The 21,952-nt window shown below is 52.8% G+C and overlaps 10 protein-coding genes across 10 annotated transcripts; 7 read left to right on the plus strand and 3 right to left on the minus strand.

The window, feature by feature from the left end:
• Positions 1-1,629: 1,629 nt before the first annotated feature.
• On the plus strand, positions 1,630-2,473 carry BO86DRAFT_436408 (uncharacterized protein; the record flags this gene model as incomplete). Its single annotated transcript, XM_025676012.1, has 2 exons — positions 1,630-1,986; positions 2,087-2,473. 2 exons carry the CDS (start codon positions 1,630-1,632, stop codon positions 2,450-2,452), a joined length of 723 nt encoding a protein of 240 aa, XP_025525123.1. The 3' UTR covers positions 2,453-2,473.
• A 932-nt stretch (positions 2,474-3,405) lies between these two features.
• On the plus strand, positions 3,406-3,789 carry BO86DRAFT_402066 (uncharacterized protein; the record flags this gene model as incomplete). Its single annotated transcript, XM_025673816.1, has 2 exons — positions 3,406-3,694; positions 3,752-3,789. The coding sequence occupies 2 exons, from the start codon at positions 3,406-3,408 to the stop codon at positions 3,787-3,789; spliced, it is 327 nt and encodes a 108-aa protein (XP_025525124.1).
• A 972-nt stretch (positions 3,790-4,761) lies between these two features.
• On the plus strand, positions 4,762-6,413 carry BO86DRAFT_411797 (Zn(II)2Cys6 transcription factor; the record flags this gene model as incomplete). The annotated part of the gene is made up of 2 exons (XM_025674609.1): positions 4,762-4,860; positions 4,928-6,413. Exons 1-2 carry the CDS (start codon positions 4,790-4,792, stop codon positions 6,411-6,413), a joined length of 1,557 nt encoding a protein of 518 aa, XP_025525125.1. The 5' UTR covers positions 4,762-4,789.
• A 522-nt stretch (positions 6,414-6,935) lies between these two features.
• On the plus strand, positions 6,936-8,330 carry BO86DRAFT_367256 (RTA1 domain-containing protein). Its single transcript, XM_025670142.1, has 3 exons — positions 6,936-7,213; positions 7,270-7,362; positions 7,410-8,330. Exons 1-3 carry the CDS (start codon positions 7,012-7,014, stop codon positions 8,039-8,041), a joined length of 927 nt encoding a protein of 308 aa, XP_025525126.1. The 5' UTR covers positions 6,936-7,011; the 3' UTR covers positions 8,042-8,330.
• A 1,595-nt stretch (positions 8,331-9,925) lies between these two features.
• Positions 9,926-10,612, plus strand: BO86DRAFT_157330 (uncharacterized protein). The gene has a single exon (XM_025666379.1). The coding sequence runs from the start codon at positions 10,028-10,030 to the stop codon at positions 10,412-10,414; it is 387 nt and encodes a 128-aa protein (XP_025525127.1). The 5' UTR covers positions 9,926-10,027; the 3' UTR covers positions 10,415-10,612.
• A 702-nt stretch (positions 10,613-11,314) lies between these two features.
• BO86DRAFT_421002 (uncharacterized protein) lies at positions 11,315-13,345 on the minus strand (the record flags this gene model as incomplete). The annotated part of the gene is made up of 7 exons (XM_025675245.1): positions 11,315-11,335; positions 11,408-11,903; positions 12,008-12,675; positions 12,736-12,819; positions 12,874-12,981; positions 13,047-13,194; positions 13,251-13,345. 7 exons carry the CDS (start codon positions 13,343-13,345, stop codon positions 11,315-11,317), a joined length of 1,620 nt encoding a protein of 539 aa, XP_025525128.1.
• A 643-nt stretch (positions 13,346-13,988) lies between these two features.
• BO86DRAFT_402071 (RidA family protein) lies at positions 13,989-14,202 on the plus strand (the record flags this gene model as incomplete). Its single annotated transcript, XM_025673817.1, has 2 exons — positions 13,989-14,051; positions 14,116-14,202. The coding sequence occupies 2 exons, from the start codon at positions 13,989-13,991 to the stop codon at positions 14,200-14,202; spliced, it is 150 nt and encodes a 49-aa protein (XP_025525129.1).
• Positions 14,203-15,137: 935 nt separating this feature from the next.
• BO86DRAFT_391230 (uncharacterized protein) lies at positions 15,138-18,205 on the minus strand. Its single transcript, XM_025672551.1, has one exon. The coding sequence runs from the start codon at positions 17,903-17,905 to the stop codon at positions 15,578-15,580; it is 2,328 nt and encodes a 775-aa protein (XP_025525130.1). The 5' UTR covers positions 17,906-18,205; the 3' UTR covers positions 15,138-15,577.
• Positions 18,206-19,120: 915 nt separating this feature from the next.
• BO86DRAFT_436420 (zinc-binding alcohol dehydrogenase family protein) lies at positions 19,121-20,387 on the minus strand (the record flags this gene model as incomplete). The annotated part of the gene is made up of 3 exons (XM_025676013.1): positions 20,013-20,387; positions 19,383-19,955; positions 19,121-19,333 (listed from the first exon to the last, which is right to left on the minus strand). Exons 1-3 carry the CDS (start codon positions 20,340-20,342, stop codon positions 19,121-19,123), a joined length of 1,116 nt encoding a protein of 371 aa, XP_025525131.1. The 5' UTR covers positions 20,343-20,387.
• A 415-nt stretch (positions 20,388-20,802) lies between these two features.
• On the plus strand, positions 20,803-21,786 carry BO86DRAFT_402074 (bZIP transcription factor; the record flags this gene model as incomplete). The annotated part of the gene is made up of 2 exons (XM_025673818.1): positions 20,803-20,944; positions 21,014-21,786. The coding sequence occupies 2 exons, from the start codon at positions 20,803-20,805 to the stop codon at positions 21,784-21,786; spliced, it is 915 nt and encodes a 304-aa protein (XP_025525132.1).
• Between the last annotated feature and the right edge of the window lie 166 nt (positions 21,787-21,952).

A 21,952-nucleotide genomic window follows, 5' to 3' on the forward strand; every position in this document is an offset into this window, starting at 1 on the left:
TCCCAGACCTGACGAGGCTGACAACCAGGCTAGCAGGTGTGATTCAACCCACAGTGAACCCATGCTCCCTGGGCGAGTGCGCTGGCCTTGCGACATAAGATTGGACCTTGTTGGATTTGGTGAGCAACAGGCGTGGGGTAAGTGGTATAACGGCTCATCAACCCGCCTCGTCTTGCAACTCAGCTGGCTAACTTGATTCCTCAGAGTCAGGTGATGTGTACTTCAACGCCCCACGCGATGAATACCTCCGCCCAATCGACTCTGGGCTTCAAGCCAGAGTAAGCGGTCTGGGCCATGTCGCATTCCGGGGCGCCTTACAGGCGGCGTATGTTTGTTTCATGGTTAGGCTGCCTGAGAGTGTCTTGGACACCGAATACCTCATTCGATTCGACAATTCTCCGAGCCCGGCGCGTTGGAACCGAAAGCCACCCGTTGTTGACCAATGCATCAATCTCTTCATTCAACAGTCCTGGGCGGAGCTTTTCTCGCTACTAAGCCGCCATTGCGAACCACTTTTCCTCTCGACGTCAGTCGCTCCCCCGCAGGATCTGGAGTCTTACCTGATGCATTCACGTCTTTGCTTCCGGTTGATGCCGCAGAAGAACGATACGGTAACATTCGAACCCTGTCCTGTCCCACCGACGTTGGCGCGTGCAGAGGTCGACTGGGATGCAGTGGAAGATGAGATGCAGGATACTCCCGTCTTCCAACTCTCGGAGGTCGAGCGGTTCCGCGACGTCGAGCGAGGTAAAGTCTTCGAAGTCGTGATCCGTGGGGCGACATTTGCCTACAAAATGACCAATGGGACCGAGTCCTTTCAGCGCGAGATTTCCATGCTACGGAAGATGAAACAGTGCAACGACGGAGGACGCTCGCTCCGGGTGCCCAAGCTGGAAGGGATCATCGGCATCGGTACTCAGTATCCCGGTATACTGATGGCTTACATACCGTCGCCTGCTTCCCTGGCTTGCCTTATGACGGCCGACAATGACGGTGAGGTAAGCATCGCCGAACGCCAGAAGTGGTATGATCAAATCGCCGACGCGGTGCATACACTTCACCGGCACGGGCTCGTTTGCGGGGATGTCAAAGCAGCTAATGTTGTGATTGACGGTCTCCATCGCGATGCGTGGCTTGTGGACTTCGGAGGGGGGGGCAACTGTGGGCTGGGGTGGACTCCAGCGTACCAGGAACGGAGGCTGGGGACTTGCAAGGATTGAGCAAGATGCGCAGGTTCTTGAGGTTAGAGCGCACTCGGCCATGGCAAACGGGGAGACGGCAAGGACTAGCCCCGACCTCACTTTTCTGTCCTCTTCTATGTCTGATACTTGCTCTTATTCCTTTCCTCATAGTCTGCTTCTTCCTTTCCATGTTGCTCAGTCTTTGTTCACTATTAATTTAGTAGGTTCCAGTCTAAACACCGACATATCATTTCTGGCCAATGATGGTTCTTCGATACTCCTAGTCTCGATTGAGTGCAATTTCGGTCGTCGGGTCGAAGCCTCGGTTGCTTCAAAGCCGAAATACCTATAGTTGTGATAACATATGAAGAAACGCGGCTCACTACTAGACATCATCCTCCTCAACGAGAGCGTGCGCGGGAATCGGGTTCGAATCGCTCCACTCCAGATGCGGGATGATGTGCCTTGCTTGCCATACCGACTGACTTCTGGCAGACGTGCCCCCTTCACCTGCGATGCGTGGAGCTCGGCCGAGCTGCAGGCCATTGTATCCCAGGTCGCTGGGGTGGACCTCGTGGTCGCGTTCGACTACGAGATCGCCAATATCAACATCTCTGTCAACGAGGATGCGTCGGCCGTTGCCACAGTCCAGGATAAACCGGATACTTCGGCCTTTGCATGGCATTACGACAGTTTCCCATTCGTGTGCGTGGCGATGCTGTCGGACTGCAGCCACATGATTGGTGGCGAGACCGCTATCCGGATCCCAGCTGGCGAGATCAAGAAGATCCGCGGGCCAGCGATGGTATGTCACCGACGGCATGCTACCGTCTCTTTTTCCTTTGTGTATTTTTCTCCTTTAATTCTTCTCCTCTTCTCTTCCCCTAGGCTGATTAAGTCTCCAGGGCACCGCAGTGGTAATGCAAGGCCGATATATCGAGCACCAGGCGCTCAAGGCGCAGGGCGGCCGCGAGCGGATCAGCATGGTGATCCCCTTCCGACCGCGGGATCCATCTATCCGCGACGAGCTGGTCCTGACCGGGTCCCGGGCCATCAGCAACTGGTCGGAGCTCTACCATGGCTTCACGGAGTATCGGTTGGAGCTGCTCGAGGAGCGCATCCGCTTGAAATTGAAGGAGGAGCGGAAGCGGGTGGATACCAAGCGTCCGTTCAGTGTTACCGGCATGACGGAGTTCTTGGCGGCGCAGAAGGACTTCCTGGAAGCGACGATTGCGGAGTTGACGGAGGTCGAGGAGATGGATTCGTGTTGAGGGTAGATCCTGGGAGTTCTGGGTTAGTAGTTTGTCAAGATGCTGTAGTTACGATGGACGTTCTCGCCAGTGATGCAGTAGAACAAGGACTTATACCTCCCTCTCCCCGGTGGGAATACAGTCGGGACTCGTGTCAAGTTAAGATCGTCGGGTACTCCCGAGCCACGCTCGGGACCGTCGGCTTCCCCGGCTGTCAATCGCCCCGATAAGGTGAATTATGCGGGGTGACAGGCATCAGAATGTCGCAATACATCGAACTTGAGTTTGGAATGAGCTATGTAAACACACAGAAAAATAACCTTCGAATAAGAAGAAATGGGGTTAAAATGTGAATAAAAGTGCCCGGGAGAATAGGAGCGATAGTTGAGCCGATAAGAGTTTGATGATAACGATAGCTACTACGATACAGCAACCCCCCTTGGTATCACGTGTCTATCAGCTACTAGCCGCTCTACTCTGCCGTAGCTACGCTACACTATCAGAAGCATCAATCAGATTTTCGATAGATATAGACTGCGTAGAGTAGGGGTGTGACCAGACAAACCTCCATCTATGGGAACCCGACTGCCAAGGACTATTCCGGCGGTGGCTGAAGGCGGTTGACGTGGCAGCTGCGAAGCGCTGCCTGGGACGAGCGACCGAGGTGACTTTGCGTAGCTACTCATAGTAGCTTCAAGCTGATACGAGGTACTTTAATGCTTGTAGACGCTTTGCCCGCAAACAACCCAACCTGGAATACGAGAGAGACCGAACTCAGACCCAATAATTCCCTTCGGTGGCGGTCCACGGCCCATGTTATCTTCAGCCCCGAAGCTCTATTCTCCTTTCACTCAGTTCAGCAAGCATGCTGTCTTCGCAGTATATAGCCTCGTGCACTTATTTCTTCCAAAAGACAAGCAACTCAACCGTTCCGATCGCTCTCTTTGTCTCGATATCCTCCCACACTGACCACAATGCAACTTCTCACCCTTTCAAAGATCACAGTAATGCTATTCGCGACCCATGCATCTTCAAAGTGTCAGATGGCCGGCTTCAACGAGTGCAAATGGTGGGGCAGCTCTCCATTCTGCGGGGCCAGCAAATCCACCCCCGGCGACACCGACTCGGACGGCTGGCTCTTCGTTGCCTCGACAAGGACGAAGAATTGGGATGTGCTGTGCAGGGAGATCTCCGACTCGTGTTGTCGTGATTACGGAGACGGGTGTCTGACCGGGTATAAGCGGTTGTGGTGTCATGATTCGGGTATGTCTGTCTGCTGTGGTTCTCTTAGCTGGAGAGTGGACTTATCGCGAGCTTTAGAGAGTGTAATGGACGATAATTTCGGTGTGGAACTGTGATTATGGGTGTCATGGCTTTTTGCACAGGGAGTCCCGAGTCGGGCTTTTCGTCTGGTTTTTGAGACGCGGCTGCAGGAAATCATTTATGTCTATGTGGGGGCCAGCTGGGGCCGACATGTTAGAGCTCTTGGCCCCCACAATGGGTAGAACTAGTGGTGAGGAAATTGGAAGTTTTGATTTGTTCTTTGATGCCGGGCTTGTTGCATTTTCTTCAAGATCCTAAGTGTAGAGGAATGCAAGGGCTAAGCGAAACTGAAGTTATGGTGAGCTGAGCTAAGTAGTGTGAGTGTTCCGGACCGGGCAAGTGCATGATTGAAGTAATCGTCACCCTTTTGGCAATAATAGTATCAGTCTTAGGCTATGTCTGTATAGTCTGCACCTCCTCCACCGTCTCCCCGGTCACCACGATCATACTCCCCTTGAAGGAGAGGAGCTTGCCCTCTTCCGGGTGGGCGTCGACCATCGCGCCTGCAGCCTGAAGTCAATGTACATACTAACTCTTCCACGGCTGGAGGCGACAGTGAAGATTTTCTCTTGATGCCAGCCGACAGTTACGAAAACCGCAGGGTGAATGGTTCCGGAAACTGGAGGACGAGCGCGTATACCGGAAAGCAGCACCTGGCGGCAGCGCCGGGCCTCACCGCTTTCTGCTCTGAGTGTTAATTCAGAAGATATTAACGTCGTACAGACTCTTGGAACTGGAAAGTGTACTAAACACTTGTTGGAAGGGCTAGGTGGTGACAGAAAGACAACACCGCCCGGCGCGCCTTACCCTTGTGGCGGTTACGCTACGCTCCTCCATAAATCTGTGGCAATACGGCCGACGCGTGGTGACTATAACTGCAAGTGTTTCAGGGCCGATCACGTGGTGCTGATCCTGCGCCAGCCTAGCGCGAAATTCCCTCGATAAAGGGTGTCAGCCTCATCCACCATGACTTATCAATCAGTAACCACCTCCTGAGATCATTTCATCCCCTATAGCGTCAGCACCACCGTACCCATGGCACCATCAGCGACCCGAAGAACAAGGACCAGCAACCGCAGGTCCCGCAAAGGATGCATAACCTGCAAGTATGTAGCACACCCGAGTCAGACCGCCACACAACTACAACCCCTGACTCACGGCTCGAGATGACAGGATCCGCCACGTCAAGTGTGGGGAAGAGAAGCCCGCGTGCAGCCAGTGCACACGCTCCGGGCGCAAATGCGACGGCTACACCGAAGCCTCACAGACGCAACTTCGCCAAGCCCTCGTTCAGTCCACGCCTTGGCACCAGGGCTTGAGCCCGACTTCAGATCAAAAGATTGTGCTCGTGCCAGGCACGCGGGAGGAGCGGCAGTACGTGCAGTTTTTTTGCACGCAGACCGCACCCGCGCTGTCGGGCTTCTTCCCGTCGCAGTTCTGGAACCAGTTCCTCCCGCAGCTCAGTCATCGCAACCAGGCGGTCCGACATGCCGTTGCCGCTGTCGGGGCGCTGCACCATCGTCAACTGGCAGGCTGGTTTGAGCCTGCACATGCGACTGACGAGTTCACACTGCAACAGTACAACAAAGCGATCCAACAGTTTCTACGGCAGATCGGAGACCCGAAAGACAGGGGCTTTGACATGATGCTCATCCAATGCCTCCTGTTTGTCTGTCTCGAGATGCTCCAGGGCAACTCCAGGCAAGCCATGAATCACGTCCAAGGCGGCCTGGATATCCTCTCGAGGCAAACTGCCGCCCTGGACACCATTAATAAAGACCTGTTCCAGTTCTTTTGCCGACAGAACAATCAATTGTCGTACTTTGGTCGACCGCTCATGCCCGCGCTGGACATAAGATCACCCGACCCTTCCCCTCTCCGATCGAACAAGAATCTCACTTTCGACCATATCGACCAAGCAAGGGATTACCTGACGAGCATGATCACCAGGTGCCTGTCCTTTGTCCGCTTCGCCCAGCGTCACGTCTTGGCAAACCCACCACAACCGCTGTATCCGGAACATTTCCAACAGCAAGCGGCTTTACTCGGAGAGTGTCATGCATGGTTCCAAGCCTTCGAGACACTGCGGAAGAAGCCCGCCAAAGCCAGCGGGATTCTCGATCCGCGGGCGCCTTTGTCCATGGCATGCCAGTACCACACCGCGATCACGTGGCTTAGCACCTGTACCTCACTCGATGAGATGGTCCTCGACAAATTCGTCCCGAACTTCGAAGCAATCGTCTGTGCAGGTGAGAAGTTAGTCGAACTGTGCGGCGTAGACGAACGCGGCTCGGTCGCGGAGCAATTTTATCTCGACGCAGAGCTAATACCTGTGCTCTACTGGACGGCCCAGCGCTGTCGACACCCGATTCTGCGGCGGAGAGCTCTTGGTCTATTGACGAGATATCCAGCTCGGGAAGGCTTGTGGGACAAAGGGCTGCATGTTGCGGTGGCGAGTCGGGTCATGGAACTGGAGGAAGCGGGGCTCGCGCATCTGCCCGTCGCGCAGAGGTTTCCGCTGGCACGTCAGCGGGTGCACGACGCGTCGATAGTTAGCGAACGGGAGTCGCGGGCAAATCCGTGTCTGGTACTCTTCCGCTTTAAGCCTCGTGGACTGGACGGGCCTTGGGAGCTTCGATGGGAGAATGTGGGCTGGTGAGCGAGACGAGGCGTCCTCTCGAAGGATCAGCCGTGTCTAAATAGACTACCTACTCAAATGTACAGGGACTGTCTGAAAAACCTATCTCACGTTTCATGCTGTCGTGGCCCCCACCGGGGTGGTGGGATTACGATGAGACCAATCAGAATCTCGTCGGGATATAAGGACCGCACTAAAGATAAGCCACGCCGTACATTTACGGGCCGTTCAATCACAGACGGCAATTGCCTGGCCCTAGCTCTTGGCGTGCGGCTGTGGATAAGATTAGAGATCCGAGGGCTGTCGATCTTTCCGAGAGCCGCCCCATTCATACTCCGTATCTTCGCTGCCTGATCCTTTGATCCTTCGAGTTAATCATAGTAGAAGGCTGTGTAGAATGTGGTCTTTTGATTGGTCATGGCGTCAACTTTATGTTGATGCCTTCACCATGAGTTAAGAGCCTCTGTTATAGCCTCTCAGTGTGTCCCTGGTATATAAATCGCCGAGATGTCAGCTGTTCGAACCAGCAGTTAAATTTGCACTCTCGAATCTCATCCACAGCCAAGAACCTGTTTTATTGTTCTCTACCGCAACAGATTGATCAACCTTCCATCTCAAAATGGCAACTTCTGATGAGAATGACATTTACGTAGGCTGCAAAGCCTACACCGAGACCGTTAGTACTTCGTACGGGTACATACCCTCCGAAGGCGCCGGAATTGCGTTCTGTGTCCTCTTCGGCTTATCGATGATCGTCCATATCGCTCAATTCTGCTGGAAGCGAACATGGTGGTGCAGTCTCTTCAGCATCGGATGCATGGGTATGAATGCTATTGAGTCACCAAATCACAAGGAGACCCAGCTAATCCCACTGCAGTGGAAGTCCTCGGTTGGGCCGGGCGGACGTGGGCCTCCCAATGTCCCTACAATTCCACCGCATTCATGATCCAGATCTCAACCCTGATCATCGGTAAGAACTAGCCTTCCTCTACCTGCACACACGCTAACACCTCAAAGCACCAACCTTCTTCACCGCCGGTATCTACGTCCTGCTCGGTCGCCTCATCCAACTCTTCGGCCGCGAATCCTCAATCCTCTCTCCAAAACTATACCTCTGGATCTTCTGCACCTGCGACGTCATCTCACTCGTGGTTCAAGCCGTAGGCGGCGCACTGGCCTCCACCGAGTCCAACGAAGTGAACGGCAACACCGCCCCAGGCACCAACACCATGGTCGCCGGTATCGTTTTCCAGCTGGTTTCCGTCACGGTCTTTGTCTTCTGTGCCGTGGACTTCTTCCGCCGCTCCCTGCGTCTCGGGTACTTGCAGGGTCTCCTCCACGGTCCGCTCGCCTACCTCGTTGGCGCTATGGTGCTGTCCGTCGTCTGCATCTATATCCGGAGTATCTACCGGACGATCGAGCTAGCGCAGGGCTGGACTGGCTATCTCATCACGCATGAGTCCTATTTCATTGGTCTAGACGGTGTGATGATGGTAATTGCCGTTGGTGTCTTCAATGTGTTCCATCCCGGGTGGCTGCTGCCGGCGGATCATGTGCTCGCCAAGAACCAGGCTTGTCTGGAGTCGGGGGAGATCGAGACGCATCAGTTGCAGTCGACGACGGAGTACACGGGATATGGACATCAGTGAGCGGAAGATGTGTGCCTTGGAATTCGGGCTGTAATATGCCACACTGGCATAAGTAGCTTACCGTGGTCGTCACATTCCTTGGCCCAAGCCAAATGGGACTGACTGCAGCCCATATTTCATAAGTGTCATCGACACCGCTATGATAAGTTAATACTGATGAGCTATCAAGCTGATGGTGCTCTCTGATACTTAGATATCTGGAGATAAACTGGAATTGGGCGTACGCATAAATACTTATTTTCAGTTGTCTGCTTGAAACCATTATGTATATGTCGTAGCTATACAGAACTAGAGCATTATCTGTAAATCTGCAGGTACTAAGTGTAAGTCTTTCGAGCACGGTATTCTGCTTGTAATTTGACTATGTGTCTACTCAAAAAAGGTCTAAATCTAGTAGTACCTTTGAATTTATCATGGATATCAACTGCATATTGCTACTGTCTTTTGTTGTTGAGCAGGATGTAGACGAGATGGAGAGCAGCCTGGTTGAAGTTGCCGCCTTACCCGAACGAGGTTGGCAAAAACTTTTGCCAACCTCATTCGGGTAAGGCGTGCCGGGTGCCTTAGGCATTAAGAGCTAGTAATCAGTGACAATACAGTCCCTGGAAAGTAGCCTGCGTACTCCACGAAGAGTTCGTCTTATTCCTATTTAAAACTGGTTACACCCTAATTCTACCGGCGAAAGCCACCACCTCTAAGTCCTCAATACTTTGTATAACATGCTGTACCATATATTTTTTGTTAACAAGAGCAATTAGGAAGGCGGTGCTGCGGAAAGTGGCGCTTGGAACCAAACAGTTTGGTGGGGGGAGTACGCAGACTACTTTCCTCCGACTGTATAATACTGAGTCATTGTGCCCGTAAGCTATTTTAGTACATAAGGCTCTGGAAAAAAATGATTTAGAGCTGTTTCTTTCACTATGAGACGGTACAGGCCATGTGAGCAAGAGTGCTAGTCCCGAAACCCACAGCCTTAGTAACTAAGTCTGTGTGTGGTCGAAGCTATCCGCGCTGACTTAGAGCAGCAAGGAACAACGGTGACACCAGCGACTGCTGGTCCCCACTTGCATTCTAGGCGGCGAGCGAATTGAGCAGCAGTCATTGGCCCCCGCATGTGATTCCGGAGGCGGCTGCTAATCTCCACGTGTAGGCGGGGCGAACCTTATCAAAAGGCTTTTTGATGGCAAGAACCTATGTTGGCTGGGTCAGAGGTGACAACAAACAATCTCGCAGGTAGAGCTGACTTATTCAGAAGGGATAACAGTGACAGTCATTCAACATCTTGTTCCGTCAGGCTTCTCCGCTGACCTAATCTTTTTTCTCGCTTTTTGTCATTGTCCCTGTTCCGAGTCCAGATCTTACGTTGCTCTGAAATCCACTTTTGCGCTCTCGCTGCTCTTTTCGTGCCCATGCATTACAGTACGATTGGCCACACCACGCTTTGATTTCTTCAGCACAATGAGCCCAATTGCACATGGATTTACTGGTCCCAGTTTCTGGGCTACGCCTGACTCAACATTGCTGACTACTCTGCCCACGTGACCGAAGGCTTAGGTTAATCTCACGCACATGACATGAAGGTTCATCGGTCGCTCCAAACAACCGTCTGGAGCAACATTTCTCGTGTTCACGTGTATATCCATTGCTATCGTCGCGGTCCGGCCTCCTAGATTGTCTTGCCACGTCGCCTATAACTCCATGCACTCTGCCTTGAGTGTTCTTCCCATCACCTCATCACCTTACCCACTAAAAAGCCTAAGCATCAATGAAGACCACCGGGAAGATACGGAAGGACTCGATACATCGAAACTATCTTTCACGTGCCTCACGCGCTATATAAATAGCGCGTCGCGAACCCAAACACAACGCTACCTCAACACCCATCTCATCTCTCTCGAATGATCGAGCCTTTCGCACCATCCTAAAAGCCCACGCACAAAATTCTTCCCAATTATACTCTCACTCTATTGAAGGATCACATACACAATGGCAATTACTCGTGCTCAGAGGCGATCGCGTATCAACGTCGCCGGCGACGCGTGCAATCGCCATGTTTCTACCGCGAATTCCCCCGGCCCATCTGACGCGACTCCGACAAAAGACAGAGCTCCCACACCCGAATCTCCAGGCAGAGCTGCTGAACAGGGAGCACAGGTTCCGGCTGATCAAGCGATACCTGACATCTTGACGGTCCCGACTCCCAGCAGCGACCGAGAAAGTCCTCCACCAATGCGGGATATTACCAGGTACATTGATGAAGTTATTGATCGGGGCAGAGATCCTTGTCCCCAGCCAGAATTCTCGGAAGTTCTTTCTGGGTCGAGCTCGACCACTCAGCAGTCTTTGAAGCTCTCGGGTCCTCCCTGCACATGATCATCGCCAGTATCCAGAGTGATGTTCCAGATTTATTGGCCGGTTTTGGCGAAGACTTAGCACTTGAGGTAGAGAAACTGCACATGACGATCAGAACGATGTTCATTAGGGTGGCCTCGTTGAAGAGCGTTTCACACCTGCTAAGGAGTCATGTTGACAGTTTTGATCCTGACTCTGATTACAAATCCAAATACCACGACCCCTCCACTTCTGACAGTGAGGCCCTTTTCCACCGCCTCTGGAGCGACGATGCTTCCTCTGAAATAAGGGGGTTCCGATCACACAGCTCCGAAGAGGAGCTGGCCTAGACAGCTTGTCTCGCTCAGAAGCTTGGCAATCAGACTGGGAAGCCTTCTCGCCAAAGGTGCCAACCTGAAAGTGATCTGGTGACGGAAGCTAACCAAAAGTCTTGCATCGTATCTCAATCAATGTTCCTGTATCTGCTCGGTCGGTTTTTACTTTGTATTTTCTTCTCTTGATTTGTCCTGTCATGTCCTTGAATTGAAGTTTGAAAACAGATAGTATGGCGCGACGCGTTACAAGTTTATATTTGGCGGGGCTCAGAATGTTACTTTCTCTCTCAGGTGACTTTAATTTAAGAATATCTCGGTCAATGGTCATCAAGATCACTCTATGTCTCTGCTCTTGGGTCGAGGAGTGAAGAACAGGCTAGTGTGTCGCGTCCACGGCAGTCTTTATGTGCGCTAAACTGTCAACGAGTACAAATTGAATCCACGTTGTAGGTTGCCGATGAGCTGTGCCCCTAGCTAGATCAGGGTAACAATCCGTTCCCTGCAAGTTCACATAAGGCGCTTACTGTGCGGGACAAGCAACCAAGGGTTCATGGGGGGGGCTCGTACGGTGACGAGGAGGTCACCGGCCCATTCCCATTGTCCATCGCTATGCAATCCAAGCCCACACCTAACCGGGAGAACGCGATACCCGCCACGTCAGCGTGGTGTATGTGAGAGCACTGATCTTGGGGCCTCTTACCTTTCCCAAGACATGGCGAGGCTCCGATTCCACCCATCGACACTCCTCCATGTCCACCTGCGCCTTGCCCGAAAAGAGATCAATCTCCGCTGGGGCCCGGATCTTGGACTTGGTGATGACCTTGAAGCCGACGTAGAGGGTGACAAAGACCGGGATGTTGATGTAGGTCGTGAGGAAGCCCTGGGCGTCGAAGTGGCCGACGAAGACGGCGAAGCCGCTGAAGACGACCACGATGCCGAAGAAGACGAGGGCCGCGTACGTGGCGTACGGCTGGAGGGGGGCCCGGTACGGCAGCGTGTCCCGGCCCACGCCCTGCGCCTGCAGCGCCCGGTGGAACTGCACGTAGGCCACGCAGATCGCGCCCCAGGTGAAACAGTTCGAGATGGCTGTGATGCTGGAGAACCACTGGAACACCGTCGACCCTCGGCTGGAGATGTTGAGATAGGTCAGACACAGCACGCAAGCGGTGAATAAGGTGCTGACATAGGGCACTCCTCTGAAACGGGGGGGCCGGAAGCGGGTTGGCAATGGTCAGTCGGGGTTGACTACTCCACACCGATAGGGTCTGAGCCAGGGGGCTCAGCTAGGTACAGTACTCACCTCTTCGAGCAGCGCGAGAAGACCCGAGGCGCGTGCCGGTTGTCGGCCAACGCGTACAGATACCGACTGCCGGCAAAGAGCCATTCGTTGGCGGCGGAGATCGCCGACGAGAGGATCACGGCATTGATCACCGACGGGAGCCCGCTGATCCCGGCCTTTGTGATTGCGATCACCCACGGCGACTGCGCCGCGCCCGGCGCGTCACTGGCCTGGGCGCTGAGCAGGTGTGGCTCATCGTAGGGCACCAGACAGCCGACCGCGAGCGTGCCCAGCACGAAGAAGAACAGGATGCGCCAGAAGGTGCGGCGCACCGCTTTGGGGATGTTGCGACGCGGGTTCGTGGCTTCGCCGGCCGCCACGGCCACGAGCTCGATCCCACCGTAAGAGAACGAGGCGTTGATCAGCACGGAAAAGAAGCCGAGGAAGTGGCCCAGCGAACCACCGGCCAGATATTCTTTCATGGCGCCGGGGTGCTTCCAATACCTGAAGCCGAGTCGGTCATGTGTCGGCCCGCCGCCGAGGTCGATGACCAAGGACAAGACGAGCAGCCCCAGCAAGGTCACCACCTTGACGATGACGAAGATGAACTCGGCCTCCCCGAATATCCCCACAGCAATACAGTTCAGCAGGACGATGCTCACGATGATGATCGTGATCCACACTCCCGGCTGGGAGAAGTGTCATGAAGTCAGCGTCCGGGGGACTGAATTGGGGAAAGGGAACCGTACATTGACCTCGTCGGTCCAATACTTTATCACGACCGATGCAGCGGAGATGTCACTGCACGCCGAGAACGTCGCCGCATACCAGCTCTATCTTGAGGGGTCAGCGATGCCATCCTTATCGACCGTAGCAGCCTCACTCACGTTGTAGCCAATCGCGAACCCAAGTGCATCGTCGACGTATCGACTACAAAACTGAGGAATGGCGCCGGGGAGTGGAAGCCAGCTTGCCATTTCGCCGAGACCCGTCATCTAGGAATACTCAGCGGCCTTCCGATAGTAGCTGGACCGATCGCGGAGTCGGAGGTCAAACTCACCATCGCGTACAAGAACATGCCCGTCACGCTGTATCCGAGCAGCAGTGAGAGCGGGCCGCCCCGAGTCAACGCAGTGCCGATACTCAGGAAGAGACCCGTCCCGATGGTCCCGCCCAGGGCCATGAACTGGATGTGCCGGGACTTCAGTCTGAAGTGGGTCGTGAGCCTCGTCAACCTCTCAGCGGACGGAACCCAGATACGCACCCTCGATGAACACTGCCATCCTCACGGTGAATCGCGCTGGCCTCGATGTCGGTGGTAGGCGCATCGACAACACCATTCTTCTCGGGGACTGCCATGCTGGGGCTACCGGCCGCGGCGGACTTTGCCTCGCGCTCCATAGGGACCTGGTGGAACTGAATGTTGTATCCTGCCGAAGATATCTCATCGAGAAGCTCCGATCGTGGGCATGCAACTCATCTGAGGACGTGATTATATAGGAAACCTGAATGCGTTGATGGCCCAATCGCCCTCTCTCGATACGTTCCCTCCAACCTTGGACATCATTACTGGTATGGATGGCTCGATATCGTTTATCAAGATGTATAGCACGACCTTTATCAACAAAGTGATAACAGGATAAACGTAGAGATAAGGAACCTGGTGTGTATAGTCAGTAGCCCACGATAGCCAGGAAGATCAGAAGATCTGGTTGTTGTGGGTGCGGTTCTAAGGGTTCTATCCATACGGGGATCAATTGCTAATCAGTCCGGACGGCATGGCTGTGTGTATGACACACTGCACTGCATGCACTCCGCGAAGTACAGTACAGTACAGTAAAGTACTGCCAAGTAAGGGTCCGATATCCTCCTACCGGGAAACGCATGCATTCCTGAGTCTCCTCGGGACTCCAGCTGCAGACACTGCCCATACTTTCCACTCGGTGGATGAAAGCTCTGGCTCACCGGTCCTCAGGTCAAGATCAATGTGTTTCTCACCGACATGTCGGACTTTCAGATCATGAACGAGGCGTACGCCAGAAACATGCCCGCTGGTGTTATGCCCGTGAGTTCTCGATGGCCCTTCAAGAAACCCAAACCGAAACTCGAGGCTCATCCACCTATGCTAGGTACGCACCTGTGTGGCGGTCAAGGAACTGCCCTTTGGCTCGGATGTGGAGATCGAGTGCATCGCAGCATCGGAAAAAGCACAGTAATCGTAGATCCCGGGGTTGCGGGCGGAGGAGCAGAGATCACCTTGGGGATGGCCATCGCTGGTTTGGGTGTGCCTCGCAGCAGCGATGTTCCAAAGCTGCCTTGGCTACACGATGAAGAGTTGCTTGAGAGACGACTAGCCAGATCATAGACATGTAGGTTCTCCTGCGCAGGACCAATGCCTAGAGTCAACTCCAATAGTCACGGGGGTCCCAACTTGACCTTCCAATGTCGGATTTCTTTCTTCCATATCACGCGCAGATTGCTACTACTGTAGTGCTCCCCAAGAAAAGGATGACACCAGCTTCCCGACTGTTCAGTCCACCCTGGTTTTTTGCAAGTGGTCGGCCACATTCGGCGAACCCTCACGACCATCAGGGGTGCAGATGAACTTGCCTCGGTGAACAGCCCCGTTCTTCCCGTGATGAGCTTTCTTGCCTCCATCGCTTGGGCTGTCCTCACAGCCAAGTCTCCTCGGGCCGTTTGCGGGTCGGAAATACCAGCCGTGTTGATCTCCCCAAGACCTGTGCTCTGGATCCTTCGACCAGCAAAGGCTCCGAGGCAAGAGCATTCCCTACCTTGTTGCCCACGCTTGAAGATGCACGATGAGGGATGTCCGCAAAGCTAGTCCATCGACATGGCTGAGACCACGTTCTGTGTGCCCTTTTTCCACTCCCGCCTCGCACCCTGTATCTCCTCGAGTGTTTGTGCGAGCACGCATTGACGCAGGCAAAGGCTGAGCGGTGTGCACCCGTTCTAATTAATGGATGGACCGATTTCAATGGACACTACTGGAGCGAGCCACGGGGCTGTTTCCACCCTAGCAAAATCGTGAAATTGTGATGGGTAGCCCCAGGGCTTCATGGAGAGGTTACCATATTCGTCGATTTGGTTCCTTCGAGCATCTATAAAGCGATAGCTGGAAAGGGACGTACAGGTAGCCAGGGAAGGGAGGCAGCGGTCGGACGAGCCCCGACGGGACGCGATTGGGATAGAAGGACATAGAACGCAAGAAAGCTGCTTTGATATGCACAATGTATATCGTTGGTCACCCAGTCAATGCCATCAAATGTTAGAGCGAATCAACTTGCCATTGCTGATAGAAATCGGTGATGTTGTAATAACATGAAGAACAAGTCCAGGCATTTGCTAGCAATATCTGGACAGAGGCGAATACTCAGACATGAGGAAATCAGAAAAGAACATGTTTGAATACAGATCGGTGCAGAAACAGCAACAGGCATAACCGAAAGAGAGACTGAAAACACACAGGATTCATGGCAATCAATGCTGCAGTAGATCCCTTGACACCTCGTAGCACTAGCATACCAAACACCCATGCAAGCGCCCGATTGAGTTCTGGGATATGACCAGAAACTACAGGGCTTTGTTCAACACTTTGCGGCGAGGATTCTCCCCCTTCAAATATGCCCACCCGGTCACGTAGTGGTAAGCCCGAAGCTCCAGGTCTTCATCGTTTGCTACTTCCTCGTCCCACATTGGAATGTCCGCGAACCCCATCTCCGCCCCTTGGAGGTCATGTATATGTACGTGTGGCTTCTTTCTATGATATTCCCGAGATTCAGTCACCTTATTGCGGAGAATATCAAGAATAGGCGCCCACCACCCGTCTATAAGCACGATTCGGAGTAGAAATAGTCCCTCCAAATGGGGTCCAAGGGCGTTGCACCACTGCGCAAGCTCGTTTTCAGTCAGCGAGGTATTCGTCATTTGGAAAACTTTAAGGTGCTGCCACTGGATTCCTTCCAGAAGCGGGCTCACACTCAGCTCATCCCCTTCGAATCGACCTGGAACCTCTCCATCCCCATTTAAGGAGACAAAGACTTGTTCAAGTTCAGACCCCAAGAACATTGCCTTGAGATATTCCTTGAAGTGAGACGTCGTGTTGGCCGCCGGCGGTGATGGTGGCACGCTCATATCCTCGTCGACATCCATGGGTTGATTCAAGGTAACTACTTGGAGGTTCTGGAATGTCGTTCGTATGTCAGCCCACAACCTCTGATCCGAGAATCTAGATATGGGACCCTGAACCGGCATCATAGCAAATCTGTCTCCGGACGGAAAGCAGCCAACATGTAAGTTACGAATCATCTTGCCAGCCCTCTGAATCGCGATTGGTAGTTCGAAGAGGATCTTGTCGGGAACCAGAGGGTTGCAAAGATGAATCTTGATCTCATCCCATCTCAGAGGATGGCATAGAGCCTCCAGGAATCGATAACGGTCCAACAAAGCATACCGGTGAGGAAGTGGTGACTCCGCTGCGTCGCAAAACCCCACGGACTCTGCTCTTGGCATTCGAGCAAAGCACGCAGCTAAGGAGGCGACAAATGACCCTGACCTGACGAGCTGCACTTGAAGGGAACGTTTTCTGATGTTCTCCTTCTGCGCTTGGCGAAACGTAGCGCGTAGCTGTCCGACAAGTGATTTATCAATTATGATTCCGTCGTTCTTCTTGGTGAATATGTAAGGCTTCATCGCGAGTGACATGTGGTAGAAGTTAGCCTCGACAAGTCCGAGTGCGGTAGAGGGTACCAGGTGCTGTGCGTCCTGGTTGTGGGAAGATTGTGAAGATTCCGACTGTTTCACCTCCATCTTCCAGACTTCGAGTTCGCTTGCCAGTATACTGTGATGATGTCTTGCAAACGATTCACAATCTGTCTCATGATCTTTGACCCGGAAGGCGAGACCGACTTTGATGCCCAGAATCCCTTTGGCCACGTGTGGACATCGCGACAGATGGACAGCTCTATCAAGGGACTCCTGGTCTAGATTGACAAATAGGATCGGGCACAGTAGCGGTGAGGCTAGATCATTGAACACATGACAAACAAGGCGGATGTCCGATATTGTTTTGCGGTATATCTGGGCCTGGACTGGATGCAAATTCCGACCGATATAGCCCGGTATATCCTGAGTCCACCAAATTATCCGGTTTTTGTTCACCCTAAAGTCTTGAAAGAACTCAAATATCTGAAGGAGCAAGTCGTCAGGGAGATCAAGTATAGTAAGAGGTCGCATCGACGGCCGTGAAAGTTCCATCGCTCGAGTTCGTAAGGCCAGGCGGTGATTTTCAAGCTTGAGGAGGATGGAACACTCCGTGCATGGCTCTTTTTCGCAGTATTCGTGCTTCATGATACCGATCGAGTCATGGTCATCTTCTGAGTCGGCTTGGGGAGTGCTTGCCTCAGAGTCAGCACCCGCTTCCGAGGCTTCTTGCGCTGCACTTTCTTTGGGTTCATGACTATTGTCTGCGACGCGTTGTTGATTGTTTTGCTCGGGTGCGTCTTCACTGTGCCAGTCATCAAGTTCGACACTCTGGCATTGATCTCCCTGTTGTGCTTCTCCGATTTCGACGGTTCTTCCTGAGCCACTCGCCCTTCCCGGAATCCCTCGTTCTTCCTCACTGTGTGCATCGTCTTCTAGGTCCGGGAGATCGGTCTTGTCGTCGCCAATAATGGAGATGTCCGAGTCGTCGTTGGAATGATAGCTCTCGTCATCTTCAGCGTCTCTTTCCTCAATCCAATGTCGGGCGCGGATGTCCTGCTCCAAGTCATCGATCTCGGATAGCAGCAGATAGATCTCATCGAACGTAAGAATTTTGGGTGATTCAATATCGAATATACAGTCCAACTGTTCCAGCAAGTTCTCTCCGCGCTGAACAGTGATGTGGTAGCAGCATAGCATGATGAGGGATCAAAGGTAGGGGTGAGGCAAGGTTGGGAGAAGCTAAAAGAATGAGACCTGGTCTAGAAGTGAATCAAGTCTGATCACAGACTAAAAGTCTATAAGTATTTCTTAGGCTTAGTGAACCTGAGACGGTGGGAATAAATGTGGAAGGGTGAGAAGAGGGAAGGGAGACAGATGGGTTAAGAGAAGAGCGAAGAGAAGGGTCATGAGAAGGATGATGAGAAGGATGATGAGAGCGGATGAGAACTGTGAAGAGGAGAGTGATGAGAAGGAAGGAAAATAGAGGGGAGGGAGAAGTATGATGAGTAGAAGGTCGCGTGGTGGATGTGAATATGGTGAGGTACCTGTCAACACAAACAAACAGCCAAATCACCTGACTCAGACTTTGAGCTACACCATCACTTCTTGAAGAGGCAAAAGCTTGGTGCGGTCTCAAATATCCTGGACGCAGTTCAGGATAAAGATATATGGCGAATGTGCTCTGGTTGATCAAGGCTTTGATGGCTCGAAGAACTTCGCCTTACCACAAAAGAGCTGCCCCAGTGTTTTGATGCCAAAAATGACAGTGAAATGTAATCTCGCCCTAGGACGTATGGACTAGGTAGACTTCTTGATGACGATTGTTCCTACTTTGTTGGCGATGGGAATCCAGTATCAGCCAATAAAACATCGATTGAAATCATCTATCAAAGTCACCTCAAGTATCAAAGGTGCCCAGTGATCATTCCTCACTAGACTCAGATGTGTATTGCTTTCAATCAAAGTAACCGACATATTCAACAGCTACCCCACCTCTCTGCTGTGGAGTCCTCTGAAGGTGTTAATAGGAGAATAGCCAGTTTTTTAGAGACTATATTATCTGGATTACTGCTAAAAGTGCCGACATTCGTCCATCATCACTCTGCTGAACTTAGGGATGCTCTTTAGCAGCCAGTTCAAGGAAGTCTCTATGATCATAGACCCATCTCTCATTCATTCCATTGCTCTCGGGTAGTTTTCGCCAATTCAGAATCGGTCTTCTCATTAGGCTGATCGAACACAGCGAAGCCATCAAGTAGACCCGGCACGTGATGCAAAGGGACGCGCCTCGCCCACAGGTACTGCTTGTAACAGCACCAAACTACCAGAAATGCGTCGCAATTACCTATCACCCATAATCTCGGTTCACCTGCACACTCGAGCTGCGGGCAAGAATCCCCGACAACGTCTGCCTCACGAGTACTCCGGATATTCCTCCGCTGTCCACACCTTCCACACAAGTCTTTCCCCGCTGACGGCGCCAGTTCTCATCACATCCAACGCGGTGCTAGCCCTCTGCAGAAGCGAAGCGCCCTCGATCTCTCGATACTTGTTGGGCTCGAGGCTACCCGACGCGAGAAGAGAGGGTATAATATCGGGCAGGAGGTGGTCCTTCAGGAATGGATTCTGCTCGAAGATTAGTTTTGAAATGTTAAAACGTGAGTTCGAACCATACCGTCTCGAATGTATAGCTAACAATACTATGGACTTCAACGCCAGGCGCCCAGGATACCTCTCCCTCGACATGAGCGGAAAGCTGCACGCCGGCTGGGTCTGAAGGCGACCGAAGCACGACAGGAAGAACAGCTGCGACAATGGAGCCAGGAAGGGAGGCGACCTTCGCAAGATGCTGCAGTGACCCAGACTTGGAGCTCACGCAATCGACAGCGCGTACGGGTGCTGAGAGCTTGCTCTTGTTCACGATTTCCAGAATAGAGTCGACGACATTAGGCTCGCGGTAGTCGACGACGTGCTGGGCACCATAAACCTTGAGCTTTTCGTGGTGCTGTGGCGATGCGGTAGCGATGACATTCTTATAACCCCAGTGGTGGAGGAGCTGGATGGCGTACTGGCCGACCGAGCTGCCTCCTCCCCAGATGACAATCGGACCATCTGGACCCCTGGGTGAGAATCCCGAGGGACGCGGCCAGGGAAGCTCGAGTTTCAGCTTTTCTGTCAAGGCTAAATACGCAGTGGAAACATTGGTTGGCACAGTAGCGGCCGCGAGCATAGATATGCCAGAGGGAACCTAGATTTCCTTCAGATGTGGATAAAGGAGACACACGGTCAACGGAGATCATCATACCTTTCCGAATAGATGCTCTGGGGCAGTAACATACACCTGCTGCCCCTTCTCCTTCTCATTGTGGAAGAAAAAACCGAGGACCCGATCACCAACCTGTAGGCGTTTGACCCCTGGTCCAGCTGCCACTACAGTGCCGACACCACTGTCACCCAGACTTTGAGGGAACTGTGCCATCAACCCTGCGTCGACTTGGTAGACATCCAGGGGCGCAGATACGACCCATTCAATGCGGACACGAATCTCATAGTGTTGAAGCTCGGGCGTCGGGACTTGCTGAATGGTTAGCGGTTCTTTGATATTAGTCGCAATGACTGCAGGGTGAGATGCCATGGTGCATGCAATGTTCAATTAAATGTACTAAGAGTGATGGGTTGCATTAACGTGGGTGGCAGAATTGTGACCTTATATACAACTTTCGAATTATTATCCTCTGAAAACTGTTTCAATGTATCCAGTTCCCTCGAAACGCCCCACCGGACATGACTTATTCATAGTAAGTATAGAACATCGGCATCGATCCAGTTAAACCTTAACAGCTACCTTATCTCCGGTCCACTGAGAGTACGGGAGGCCGGCAAAACTTCGGATTACAAATCACCTCAAGCTGAGGTCAATCAACCTTGTGGGTGGCGCAGATGTCACACCAGTACTTGCCATTCTCTCCTTTCGCCAATTATCGTCTTGGAGTAAGCATCTGATCCAAGCCATCTTTCTTGACCCATCCTAACACCGAGGATTTAGGCTGTGAACGACCCACGATACTCTCTACACTTCTCAAGCCTCAGCAATGATGGATGCAAAGTCCGAGATCAAGCATCGGCGTAACATACGACACGCGACCACAGCCAACGCACCCGAGGATGATTTACTCGGGGTCACCGACCCGGCTCTGCGGCGACGCGTACAGAATCGTCTAAACCAAAGAGCCTACCGTAAGGCTCTCAGCCATATTCTTACCACTAGTTATCGATGCTGACGAAGTCCAATGGTCTGCACCAAAGGCCAGCGACGAAACCCACGGAGTAGGGATGACAAACTGCTTTCGAATCGTAAACCAATCCGTGCGGTTGCCGCTCTCGATCAACCTCGAGTTCAGAGACCACCTCAGCTATCCAGCGACCACGACTCTATTTTCTCTAACCTCCCCGAGGTGGATCCCACGCGATACACATACGCCCCTCCCAATTTCCACCTTCTAATGGTTCAATTTGAGAAACGCGCCCGAGCTGCCCACGCTATGGGTTCACCCCGGACAGATCTCCTCCTCAGCCTGAGTCGACTCAACGTAATCCGCGCAGCGTACCAAAACGCAGTCACCGCCGGCATGACCATCGAATGGATGTGTCGCGATGACGCAGTTTCAATCTTTAGTATAACTGGCCCTCATTCACCGCAATATACCTTGAGCACCATCCCGGAGCGGTTGCGGCCGACCCCCGTGCAGCGCACTGTGCCGCATCACCCTTGGCTGGACATCTTTCCCTTTGAGCAAATGCGCGATAATTTGATTCGCGCGGGGGATTTGCTCGATGGTCATGGGTTCTGCCATGATCTAACCGCTTTCTGGGATACGCGCAGCAGCAGCGCAACATTACTCGTCTGGGGAGATCCGTGGGATCCATCGAATTGGGAGGTCACGGAGGAATTCGCGCGGAAGTGGGGGTACTTTCTTCGCGGATGTCCGGACATTCTTGTTTCGACGAATAAGTGGAGAGCTCGGAGGAATGAAAAGCCTCTCGCTTGGCGGAGGGTGTTTGGCGATTATCTGGGGTAGCTGAGATGGTCTGATTGTCCATGCATGGAGTGTGTTATTTGTTCCATTGGTCGAGAGGACGGAGAGTTTGGTTTCTGACATCATCGATTGTCTGCTCTGCCACTTGATTCTGTTACTCGTACTAGGTACCGGAGTGTGCCATGGGAATATGCTCAGGCCCACTCTA

The sequence above is a fragment of the Aspergillus japonicus genome (assembly GCF_003184785.1).
Source record: "Aspergillus japonicus CBS 114.51 unplaced genomic scaffold BO86scaffold_48, whole genome shotgun sequence".
NCBI lineage: Eukaryota > Fungi > Ascomycota > Eurotiomycetes > Eurotiales > Aspergillaceae > Aspergillus > Aspergillus japonicus.